The sequence below is a fragment of the Hyperolius riggenbachi genome, chromosome 10, assembly GCF_040937935.1.
Source record: "Hyperolius riggenbachi isolate aHypRig1 chromosome 10, aHypRig1.pri, whole genome shotgun sequence".
In the NCBI taxonomy this organism is placed as follows: Eukaryota; Metazoa; Chordata; class Amphibia; order Anura; family Hyperoliidae; genus Hyperolius; species Hyperolius riggenbachi.
In genome coordinates, this window is record NC_090655.1 from 112,354,823 (window position 1) to 112,368,084 (window position 13,262).

The 13,262-nt window shown below is 44.1% G+C and overlaps 1 protein-coding gene across 3 annotated transcripts in view; it reads right to left on the reverse strand.

The window, feature by feature from the left end:
- CNNM2 (cyclin and CBS domain divalent metal cation transport mediator 2) overlaps positions 1-13,262 on the reverse strand; it is a 178,276-nt gene that overhangs the window by 46,090 nt on the left and 118,924 nt on the right. For all 3 annotated transcript variants that reach the window (XM_068257526.1, XM_068257525.1, XM_068257524.1), the window contains one exon: positions 5,718-5,861. In XM_068257526.1, coding sequence (XP_068113627.1) covers positions 5,718-5,861 — 144 coding nt within the window. The remainder of the gene's footprint in view (positions 1-5,717; positions 5,862-13,262) is intronic.

Sequence of the window (13,262 nt, forward strand, 5' to 3'; positions counted from 1 at the left end):
CACCTGGGTAGAGCAGGTGAAAGTACGGTTTCCTATTTTCTGACTGTGACAATCCAGCCCCGCGATCCCGTCGAGATCTGCTCCCGTTAGCGTACGCAGGAAGTACGGGCGCCGACGGACAACGAGACCGGTTGCTGGATCGTCAGAGGTAGAAGAAAGAAAAGGCGACAGAGCGTGCCAATCCCAATTAATCTGCTCCCGTTAGCATACGCAGGAAGTACGGTGAACAGACTAATCATAAAGATTGGTCGCACAGCTGCCGACAATATGTAATGGGACAAACATCCACCAATCCCGTATTACTAGGCCACTGTTGCCATGCAGGTCTCATGCACTAGAGACTGCTGGAGGCAAATTCACTGTGTGCGTAGTAAACGGTTAAGATTGGTTGGAGGTGCCCATACATGTACAATTCTGATTGTATATACAATCGGTAAACTAAAAATATCAATTTCGTGCTGGAAATCGGGTAAAATCACTGCCACCACTGCCTGATTGAGGAGCAGACAGTCTCCAACTAGGGCGAAAAGACCCCAACGCTATCATAATACGGTAGCCAGCCCAATCACGTTCGACATGCTCCAGTCACCGTTCGGGGAATAGTACATCCGACGGCTTAAAGACTGTGAGCAATGTGACGTTAAAGAAAGGTTACTGGGTCCCTATATGATGCAATCTCGAATTGTATTTACAATCGAGAAACGAAAGTTATCGATTTCGCACAGGAAATCTGGTACTAGCTAATCCTAGAAGGAAGAAACGGTTATTTACAACATAGCTAGCAAATCAACAATTTATAAGCAAATCATAAAACAATGCGGTAGTATGACTGACTCTTCAGAGGGCAGATTCGTTATAGCAGCAATCAGATGACCAGAAAAGGCACACGACTGAACGATAAAAATCGTTAGTTTATTTCTAAACTACATACACACAGCTTATTTTAGAACAGATTGATTTGACAGAGAGAAGAGAAGAAAAGAAACAGTATGTCTTAACCACTTCCGGATTCTCGGTGCGTATATATACGCCCCTGAATCCTGAAGTGTATACCATGGGAGCGGCCGTTCCATGTCAGCTCACGGAGGGCGTCTCCGTGAACACCCTGCGAGCCGATCGGCGGCTCGCAGGGTAAATGTAAACACACGGGGAAGATCTTCCCCGGTGTTTACATGTATACGGCGCTGCTGCGCAGCAGCGCCGTAGAGGAGATCGGCGATCCCCGGCCTCTGATTGGCCGGGGATCACCGGCATCTGATAGGCTAAAGCCTATCCCATCAGGCGCAGGACGGAAATCCGTCCTGCGCAGTTACAGGGGGAGGGAGAGGGAGGGAAGGGGAAGGAGGCCAGGAAGCGCTGCGGAGGGGGGCTTTGAAGAGCCCCCCCCCGCAAGCGCAAGCAGCCGGCGGCGATCAGACCCCCCCAGCAGGACATCCCCCTAGTGGGGAAAAAAGGGGGGGGGAAGTCTGATCGCCCTGGCTGCTAGCTGATCTGTGCTGTGGGCTGGAGAGCCCACGCAGCACAGATCAGCACACAATTTCATGGTGTGGAAGTAGTTAATATACAGTTCAAATGCCGTTATTAGTAGTCCATTCGGCAATCGCAAGTCTTTGGCGTAAAGTCCAAAATGGCAGTTGCCATGCGGCCATCAAGCCTTTGTTAGAAATGGTTCCAAGATGGAGGTTTTGGCCCGTGTCCTTGCGGGCTGCCAGGATGTTACTAGGCGTCAGATTGAAGGTAAAGGACCTGGACTTTTGGGTCATGTCAGTTTTGTTCCTCACTGTAGGTGGGGGGAGTTATGACACATACAAGTCCAGCCCTGTGCAATTTGAATAAAGCAGTGCCCCCTTAGGCAGGGAGAGGTTTTGGGCCAATTCATATTTTGCCCGCTCTCATCATGCCCGTAGGTAATATCAAGAACCCGAATGAATATTCATAATCAGCGTAAGAGTGTGAAACTGCTGATACCAAACTTGGTGGGTTTAGAGTGAACGGTGACCCCAAAATGCATATCTCTGCTTTGGCAGGGCTTACCGTTATTTCGGTAACATCCAATTGTGTGGTTTGTTCCGAATTTCATAATAAGCGGGTTCTAAAGGCCGTTGCCTATTTGGAAAGTCCTCTTTATGATAAAAGATGGATTTCATATTTGTGAGGTCATAGATAGGTTTCCTAACTGGTCACTGAGAAAGCCAGCTGTGGTCTCTAAGTGGCTTCTGCAGGAGGTTAGCAAGACCTCCTGTGGCTGCTCTTTTCATGTATGGAGCTGAGGAGCCACCAAGTCGGGGTTAGGCAGTGGACGTGTGAGATTTCCCTCTTTCTGCCTGGTTGGGGGTCCCTGAATGCCCAGGACCATTTGTCACACGGAGGTGCGAAAAAACTAGGTAATAAGAGCATTTGCTACATTTGACCAGGGAGAGGAACTGTTAACCCCTGGCTTCCCTGGTCTTTTTATAAACCAAGCCTTTCCCTACCTGCTGTCATTTTTTTAATAGTGGCAACAGGGAATATTTCATAAGGCTCTAACTACCTATTTAGGACGAATAAACATTGATTCGTCACACTGACATATATGCTTTGCCTTACCAAAAAATAGACAAATAATGGGATTAATGTGCTTGTTTAAAGTGAACCTCCAGACTAAAAATCGACTCAGCAGCACTGAAAAGGCCTGGTGTTTCTTTAAGGCTAGGTTTCCATTTGTGCGGCGGCATGCGTCTTGCGAGACGCGATGCCGGCACAGCTGTTGCCTCTCGCAGCCGAATCCCTCTAGCCGTGCTATGCACGGCTATGGGATTCGGACAGCTACGGATGAAATTATGCTGCAGGGCCTCAGATTTTTCCTCGGCCACGAATTCGGATGGCTCTCATAGACTTCTATAGGCTGCTGAAATCCATCCGAATTCGTGGGCGGGGAATCGGCCTGGATTCGCAGCAGTGGAAACCCGGCCTAACAGTTTCACAGCATCAGAACTTTGTTTCTCTTATACAAGCCTCATTTTTAGCTGCACAGAAGAAAACTGCCCGGGCAGTTTTCACCTTATGCTGTGCAAAGCATGATGGGATTTCTGATGTTGTTCTCGTTCTGCTGTTTTGGTGCAATTTTTTTTTTTTTTACATTTTAAATTTGACATTTGAAGCCTAGTGTGTGCAGCTGGGAGGGGTTATCAGGACACAGGACAGTTGGAACTGTGTCTCCTGCTCCTTGTCACCTCCTTTCAACCAAAAAGATGGCTGCCCCCATGACAAAGATGACAGCCCCCATGAATCACAAACATTTGCATATTCTTTGAAAACAGGGCGAGTAAGAGATTATATTACCTATCTATTCTAATTAACATAACTAATGTAACTTAATGACAGTATGTTTGTTTAGGCTGAAGTTCCCCTTTAACTAAAAAAGGCAAACTGCATCTCACCTGTGAGTTAGTCCTAAGCGTATACATTATAGCAGGAAGCAGTACGCACTGTAGCATGTTTACTACCTGTACAAGTATAGAGCAACTTCTTATAATATACTGTACATACTGTGGATAACTAATACCTGAAAAAGGGTAAAACCTGGACAAAGGGCAACTTGACACGATTATGTTGGTTGATAAGACAAACCACGCCAGTATGGATACTATAGGTGCATTTTACTTAATCTGGGATGAGTGAATTGCATGCCAAGGTATTACATTTTGATGCATTCTCTTGCTTTTATTATCGGTTTTCTTCACCAGGAAGTTTTCTTTCTTATTTTACTTTCTAATAAATTCTGTATGTGAAGAAACATTGTTTTGGGTTTTTCATTTAGCCCTGTACCCTATCCGCTTTGCTATCCTAATGGAAAATATGATGTAGATTTGAGCATAAAGCCATTTATAAACAAAAAAAAGGGTAAAGCAAATAACACATGTATACTACATTATTGATCTGGGCCTGACTTTAGGACCTTTTAAAGTGTACCTGAGGTGACATGTGACTTGATGAGATAGACCTGTGTAGGTATAGTGCCAAGCATACAAATATCTAGGCTGTGCTCCTTTTCTTCTTCCCCTGCCTGAAAAAGTTAAACATTCAGGTATGCAAGTGACAGTTTCTCTCCAGTCAGAACCTAGTATGACTGGAGCATAACCGTCACTGATAAGGAATCAAAGCCACAAAGCCCTTGCTTGGAAGAGAACAGCTTCTGAGTGCAGGGAATTGATTTAAAAAAAAAAAAGTCAATAGTTCATATACAGTATTTCAGCTCTGTAACACCGACTGTGTGAAAGACTATCATTCATATGAGACAATACACCATTATACCACTATACCTATTTTTAGCTTTTAAAAAAGTAAACAGGGGTATTCTTAACCGCTTCCGGATGGCGGTGATTGAAGTCAATGCCCGGTTTTGATGCTGTTATACCTGCAGGGCGTAGATTTCACATCACCATCGGCGCGCGTTCTCGCTGCTCCCACCGATCTTGTTGCTGTCTCCCCGCCGCAGCTCACTTGTCCTGCTGTCTCTGATGGCAGAGCTCTGTGAGCTGGTCAGGAGACGATTTCATTGGCTCCTGACCCTTTTCTCAATGTAAGCAACTCCCCTTGGCTTACACTGATCACACAGTCAGGAGCCAATGAAAGCGGCTCCTGACCATGTGGACAGCGGTAGTGGTGGGTATGTGTGGCAATTCGTCAGTATTCGGCGGTTTCTGGTACCACAGGTCTCTGGTCCTTAAAAGGGAAGAGAACGCTGGCATTGTGGTGTTTAAAGAGTAACTGTTAGGCATAAAATTCTAACATGGAGGAAACATGATGGCCACTACCAGGAGGAGGATAGTCTTGCAAAGGCATTGAAAAATAAATGGCATCCAATACGTGGACAGTGCAATACATCTGTTATGTAAGCAGAGCAAGTATTTATCTACTTACATATGTATTTTTTTTAGAGGGGGGTTTATTATGGCTAACAGTTGCTCTTTAAAGTCGTTTTCAGGAGTTGGAGGATAGATACAATCTCATCCAATTCTTTTCACCTCGGGTATCCTTTAAAGAGAACCTGTAACAAAAAAAAGTTCCCCTGTGGGGTACTTGCCTCGGGAGGGGGAAGCCTCAGGGTCCCAATGAGGCTTCCCACTCCCCTGTAGCTGCAGGCAGTCCAGCGCTGGCTCCCCAGAAGTGTCCTGGAATCCTCCCTCGACAAGCATGACAAGAGCTGATAAGCACCGATTTATTTACCTTTCATGGCTCCAGCGGGGGCGCTGTTGCGGCTCTCCGCACAGAGATAGGCGAAAATAGCCGATTTCCGTCGGGTCAGCTCTACTGCACAGACGCAAGTCTCTTGTGCCTGCGCAGTAGAGCGGACCCGACTGAGATCGGCTATTTTCGACGATCTCCGTTGAGCGGCCCGACAGCGATTGGCTATTTCCGCCTATCTCCGAGCCGATACTGCATTGCGCTGGAGCTGGGAAGGTAAATATTTACATCCCGCTGTCTGGGGAGCTTTATCTCCGCCGCCGTGGGACCGAGTAGGACGGGGGAAGCCTCAATAGGATCCGGAGGCTTCCCCCACCCCAGGTGAGTACCCCCCAGTGGAGGTTTTTCTCATTACAGATTTTCTTTAAGGACACTAACACTTGTCAACACTGTATTACAAATGGGAATTCCTCCATGTAATTCATAACTTGTATGACAAAGTTATGATTTATGTAATAATTAAGCTCCTTTATTCTGCCTGATGCACTCACTGTATAAATCAGTCTCGTCTAGGATTTCAGATTTGATTATTTCTTCGATTACATCTTCCAGGGTAACAATTCCAAGCACCTCATAAAAGGGGTCTCCTTCTCCTTCGTTGTTCACTCTCTGTACAATTGCCAGGTGAGATTTACCTGTAGAAAAAAAAACAACAAGCATGTAAGATACAATGTAACTAACTTTGTTAGTTGGTCTATTTAAAACAGTATACTGTACACTAAATTATTAACATTACAATAGGTAAGAAACACTTCCAAGCTTGCCACTGCTTTCTGTGTTCTTGCTGGGATAGTTAATCTTACTTCCTTTTCCTGTGACCCCAGGCTCTCTAATTTAAACCCATGGTGACACCAGTGAAGGTTATGAGCCACAGTAATCGTATAAAAAAAAAAAATGTTCTCTGCAAAATGTGCTCTAGCTGGTCATATTTGGTAAAAAGATCCAATATCATGGAAAACAGGGCTGTTGAGTCGGAAGTCCTGGAGTCAGTGCAATTTTTGGGTACCTGGAGTCGGAGGCGTAAAAAATGTACAACAATGTACAAAAAATGTACAACAATGTAACAATGTTAACAATAGGTCTGCTTCCATGAAAGCAGGAAGTAGAAACACTGCAGATTTATTTCAGGATTTGTACCACCTGTAACAAAGAATCTTTTTCTTTAAAGGTTATTATGCTGTTGCGTATCTTTTAGAGCAGAGAGGAAGTACGGAGTTCAGGTCTGCTTCAAGATACTCCTATCCTTTCTATAAAAGTAGTGGAAGCAGTGATCTGCTGATTTGGTTGCCTTCCCCTTACACTGTTACTTCTCACCTGCAGATTTATAGGAGGACACCAGGGTAGGTGGCACGGAGGGGAAGTGTCCTGACACTACCCTCTTTCCCTGAAATGAAGTCCTAGCAGGAATTTTGAGCATGCTCGAAATATAAGCCCTACCCTGAAGTCCTAACTGCAGTAAGGGGAAAAAGTATGGCAACTTGTGTTTCCAGTGAAGCCGATGGTCTCACAGGCAGAAACAAGGCTCCGTCATTGGGCCAATCACTGCTACTCAGCGAGTGCCATGATAAACAGAGCCATGGCCCTGCTCCAGTAGAAATACAAGCTGCCATAATTCTTCCCCATTGGCTGAAGCTCGGGGACACAGCGGCATGGAGCTGGAGGGAAGAAGAGGATTAATGGGACATCGCAGGACAGCGTAAAATGGAGCTAGGGGTAAGAGGAGGATGCAGTGGGCATCAGAGGACACAGAGGACACCAGGAGGACATAGGGTTACATGGGACACGGGAGTTTAGAGGATAGAGGACGACACTAAAGGTACAAGGGGGACACAGGGGCACACAAGAGGTCGATCCAGCAAAGGAAGAGGTGGCACAATAGGGAAGGCAAGAGGAAACACAGCACAGGAACTTGTGTGATCATAGAAATATAAGACATCCCCTGAAAATAAGCCCTAGCACGACATTTGTAGCAAAAATTAACATAAGGCACTGTTATTTTTTTTGGTGCTTGCGTTTGCTTCACGGAGGCTGGTGAGGGGTACCAGTTAATGCATATTCACACTATATGCTTTTTCAATTTATCTTTCACATTAAAAAGCCTGGATCCCCCTGTCTCGATCTAAATTGTGTAGCTGGACTGGACTGGATTATTGGCTATTAGTGATTCTTTAACTCTTTACTACCAACCAAGAGCACAGTCTCTTTAGTATTTAATACAGTACTATACCCCACTTTATATACATACCATGAACTCTGTATTAAAAGTTAAAACACAATTATTCCAAGTATATTAACCTTTGGGGAGCCATGGAACCCAGTCATTAAGCACAGCAGAGCCCACAAACAGCCTAAGAAGTTGGCCTTCACCACTGTAAGCACTGCCAGCGATTTGTGCTGGTTGGTTGAGTTCTGGCTGACTGGGACTCTTGATTGGCTTATCATATCATTTTTGTGGTGGACTAAGCACTACTATCACTGTATATACAGTAAACAGTTACTTGACCTGCTGCAATAAAGCAGTCACTGTACTTTTAAAATCAGATATATATATCTGATTGTGTACACAGGAATCCTTTATATATAATAAATAACATCTCTGCTATAAGAATAAAGCCCAATGACTAGTTGTGTCACTAGTTGGGAAGGTCAATGAGAAGTAAATAATTCTATGTTGATGCAGGTGTCTGATAATTTTCTATGCAAATTGATGCAGATTGAAAATGGACCAATCAAATTACACCTTTGCAGAATCTGTTTGGCCCATTTTTAAGATGCATACATTTTCATACACAATTTGCATAATCCTGCACAATCGATCTTTTCAAGCAATGAAAAGCCAATTTGTAAAGGTCTCGGCAATAATTTAGCATCAGCACAAGAATTCCCTGATGTCATTAGTGATCATTTTTATTGATTTTACAGTAAAGCACCTCTCACAAGAACAGAATAGGAAATCCAGCAAAAGCCAAGCAGCATGTTTGTACAACAACTGTTCCTAGACTTTCACCAGAAACGATCAACAATGATGGTTTCTAGCTAAAGTTACTGAAAGTGTGTATGTAGTATTAGATGCCTAAGGCTGTGTACACACTAGCATTGCATTAGGTACCTATTCTAATGCAAGTACTGAAATGCATACTGAGCCCGGTCAATATCTATGCTATGCACACATATTATCCAGAAACTCACTGCATTCAGTGAGCTAGAATATGGGCATGAGTTCACATAGAGAATCACTGCGCAATGCTAAGTGTAAATGCACCCTAATAAGGGCCTTTTTCCACTAGACTGCGATTTGCGATTTGCTTCTGATCGCAAATCGCAAGGTACATTAAACTAATGGAAACTGCAGCAGCAATTTCCATTAGTGCGATCCGATTGCGATGCGATTTTGGTCAAAGCGCAATCGTCGTCCAGCCGCGTTTTGTATGCGATTGAGCTGCACTATAATGAGTATAGTAGCTCAATCGCAATCGCATGGTGGAAATTGAAACGCGATTGCGATCGCAATCGCGATTGCATTTCATAGTGGAAAAGAGCCCTAAGGCCAATCGCTAGCATTTTGTAAGCAATTGTAGAAGCGATTTCCTTGCTCCAACACTGTACATTAGAGCACAAACACTCAGGGCCCTTTTCCCACTAGCTAACGCATGCACAAACCCGATTTTGTGTACGCGTTATGACGCACGGAATGACGGTGGGAAGTTGTGGTTTGGTATGAATTTCAGCTAGTGCTAATTAACTAAACGGGAAATTGATTGGGCCGGGCTATTAAGTGTTCCGAGAGACATTACTTTGTAATGCTTTGTAAATCATAAGATGGTAAGACTTCATCTAATGTGAACAGTACACCCTATGTGCAATACGTCACAATGAACGGCACCGCGCTTAAGCGTGAAAGAGCTCTTCCAAAATGCTGCATGTCCTGCCATTGTAATTAGCTCTAATCGCAATCGCTCTAGTGGGTTCACCACCATTCACTTTCAATGGCAAAGCGTTTTTTAAATCGCCGGCGATTGACGGCAAACCAAAAAACACGGCCAAATTTGCTCTAGTGGGTTCCAGCCCTGAAACTTTATTCAGCTGCGCAAAATGTATCTTGTTTCAAGGGACATAAAAATCTGTTAAAGGGACTCCGAGCACCTCTCATGGGTATCCCTAGAGACTCTGACCAGTACTGCAAAGTACTTAAAGATGCATACCTTTCTGTAGCTTATTCTCTCTTTCATTTGATGTCTGAATCGTCATTCTAGACCAAATAGTTTTCGTTCAATTTCAATTTTAAAATCGCGGCTGCCATCTTGGCTATGTTATAACTTCCGGGTCACCCCTGTCTTCTCTGTTAGAGAAGTGCATCACTAAATGAAGTAAGAGGAAGTGACACGCATGACCATTGCAAGAGGCTCCTCCAGAGGGGTCATAGCACGACTTTGTTGGAAGTCGTCTGGCTTAAAGGCATGCCCATGAGAGGTATTAGGAGTCCCTTTAAAACTTGAAATATTTAGTAAACAGATCAAAAGCAAATCACAAACTACCATCACAATCCAAGCTGTAGAAATTAATTACAAAAACCCCACAACTCCTAAAACTGTGCAGAACCTTCCAGCATCACGCTGTTCTCCCTCTGAAATCGTGTGCCATGTATGGCATGCAACCAAAATAGCAAGGATTTGAGTTTTTCCGACCAGAAGAGAAACACAAGCCAGACAAAAATAATACTTTGCCAGGCTAAATTAGTGCAAGTATAAAATAAGTCCAGGAATGAAGCGCTGCCTTTCCAGCTGATATAAACAATAAGTGCAGCACAATAAAAATAATTTTCCCAGGGTCTGTCGTAAGTGGTTAAAAATTCTTGGTGAATGCTGTTTGCTGAAAGTTGGAATTCTTTAGCTATTCTCAGCTTGTGATCATTTAAAAGGAATTTTCCAAAGCAGGGTCTAATATTAGACTTAAAATGAAGTTTCCATTTCGCTCCAGTTATATTCTCACCAAAGTAACTGGTTTATAATCTGATTGTCTTGGAGCCACTAATTTAAATGCAGATAGACATACTTAACATGCCAGCTGAAGACCAAAAGGCCTCCAAACTTAGGGATAGGGGGGAAATTCGGTTTACTTATTGGTTCAATAACGAAGGCCACAAATATCCATCAATAAACAACTTCAACAAGTTTACTAGAAGGTCATAAATTAAAAGTGAAAACATAAAAGTCACTGTTAATGGATGGATGTGAAGTGGATTATCTAAATCATGCTACAGATAGAGGAGGACAACAGAATACCCAGATAGGTCATAGTGACCCAGAACCACTAGGAATGTAAAATTATATTTAGCATAGATACACAAGGCCAGTCACACATATAGGCACTTGGGCCTCTTTCACATTGCGTTCCGATCACGTTAGCGTTCACGTTGGACGTTTTTGTAGAGATCTCTTTTTTCCCCTTCCCAGCGATTTCTGTGTGTTGGGCGTTTTTGGTCAGCGTTTTTGTAGCCATTTTTTGCAGAGCGATTCCGTTTTTTCACTTCCTGACGCTAGTCGGGAAATGAAGTCTTTGATCCGGAAAATAATAAATACAATGTATTTATTCTTAAAAACTTAATCGCTGCACAAAGATTTTGTGAGCATTTTGTGTTTCTCCTATACCTTCCATTGTAGCAAAATCGCCCCAAAAATGGTCCTTGCAGCGCATCTCTGAACGGAAAGCGGATGGATTGCCCCAATCTGAACTAGCGCATAGGATAACATGGTGTAAGCGCTTTTAAAAAATCGCAGGTGCTTAAAAAAAAATAAATCCCCAAACATCTCCAGTGTGAACGAGCCCTAAGTGATTTTTGCTTTACCACTGACTTCAATACAAGCATACAAGTGTGTATGGAAGTTAATGGGAAAAGCATAACCACTTTACAACAAAGAGTTCAAGGAACTTTATTACCCCCTGTAATGAATAGTGACATGTCAGCTGTGGTGGATAGCAGTACCACCGCAGCTGCTTCTGCTTCTCTGCCTGCCAGTCTCCCTGCGCCTCGGGCGTCTAGCACGCAGAGGACGGGTGTGGGGAGTAATCGCATGTCGGCTGCAGTGGACGGTCATTGCTGGGTCCCTGCCTGCTGATTTTTCCCAGGCGTCTAGTACGCCGAGGACGCGTGTCTCTGCTAGGCACAGGGGTACATTAGCGTGTGCGCGCGCTCACCGCCAGGATCTTTATGCCAGGGGGAGGCGCGTCAGCTGACCGGCTGACGTCAGAGGGCACGCTCGCCGCTCCTGATTGGCCGAGGCTGGTGGGCGTGCCTTGGGGGTCTCTTCCGCTTCTTAAGCCTCTCGGCTTCACTTGCTAGTTGTCTGCTGTCGTGAATACTTCGTGTTAGCGCTCAGACCTTAGATAGTTCTGGTGTGCTTTGATCTGGGAGGAAACCAGGGATTTCACACAAGACTAGGAATTATTATTACTACTGTTATTATTGCTTGATTATCGGTGTATGACTCTGGCTAGTTCTGACCAATCTTACTCTCAGTGACTCTGTATCTTTGCCCATCTGATCCTGTTGCCAAACCTAGCCTGATTACCGTTCTGTCTCTGTCTCCTGATTTTGTACCTCTGCCCATCTGACCTTGTTGCCAAACTTGCCTGATACTCGTTCTGTCTTTGTCTGTCGATTCTGTACCTGACCTGTCTGTCTGTTGTCGATCTGATCTGTCAGACCATTCTGCTCTCACCAGGGACCCCCTGTCTCTGGTGAGAGGTTCAGTACGGTTAGTGCCCACCAGCTCCTCTGGTGAGGTAGTGCAAATACTGCCAGTACTACTATTACACCAATCACTACACTTAGTGCATTAAAGTGTGTTTAGGGTACATCACTTCTTAGTGGCTTATTAGCTTTGCTTAGCTAACACATCAGTATCTATATATCTGTATTATTGGTGATTCTGCAGATCATCATATAATCAGGTATATATCTGTATTATAGGTGATACTGCAGATCACCTGATAATCAGAAACTTTGTTCTTGCTAACACCAATCGTTACACCCCCATTGTCATTGAGTGGTAAACACTGACAGAATACTGCTGTGAGTTTGAAGCATAAGGCCACTATTATTTACAGGCTCCCCTCAAGGGATGGATCACACTTGGCAAGAAAAAAAAAAAAGAACCTATTTAAGATGTTTTTTAAGCTCCGCTTAGCGCAGGACGCGGACCCAATGTTGAAAATAGGATACGCCTCTACTTGTTAAAAAAAAGAGATCTAATTGGCGAAATGCGGAGTTTTCCCGGACGGGACAGTAAAATGTATGCAATAAAACTATGAGAATGGACAGATTTCGTTCTCACTAGGCTAGTCACCGCTTTCGCCTGTTTCCACTGCAGCCTTGACGTAATACTCACATATCCCACCGCCGCATGGTCCCTGCACATAGCCTGTTGGGGGGCAGAAGCTTCACTGGGCTGTAAAAGACTAATGGGAATCCTTAGAAACTGGGAGGATTCTCATTGGTTCGTGGTGGATTCATGAAAATTCTCTCTGTTGCTAGGGAGAATTGGTCTTTTAGCTCCCATCTATACCTACTGGCCTCTGGGCTGTGTACCGAGGGACCGAGTGATGGCAAGACCCGTAAGTGATGTGCATGGGTGGACGTAATGGGCTCAAAAATCGTAGCGTGAAGGTAAGCACTGGGAGCGGGGAAAAAAAAATCACTCACAAAATCGCAAAATGCTGGCCTCAGCAATTGCGATTTTAAATGTGAACAAAGCCTTACTGTGTCTGTTTTGCATCTGTTATAGTGTGAGCTGGCCCTAAGTACTGTAAAACACCCTTCTATTTACTAGAAACCTGTTGTTCTTTCAGAATCCACATTCAAAATTGCCACAAGTAAATAAATATGGGGGATGTTGTATCACTATGGTCATACGTTACAGTAAATGCAAAAGTGGGAGCCATTAGTCTATAGCTGTAACACAGCAGTGCTACAGGAACAGAGAGATTGCAGAGATTGTTTATACGTGGGAGATGGCCTTGATGTGAATTTCGATGGA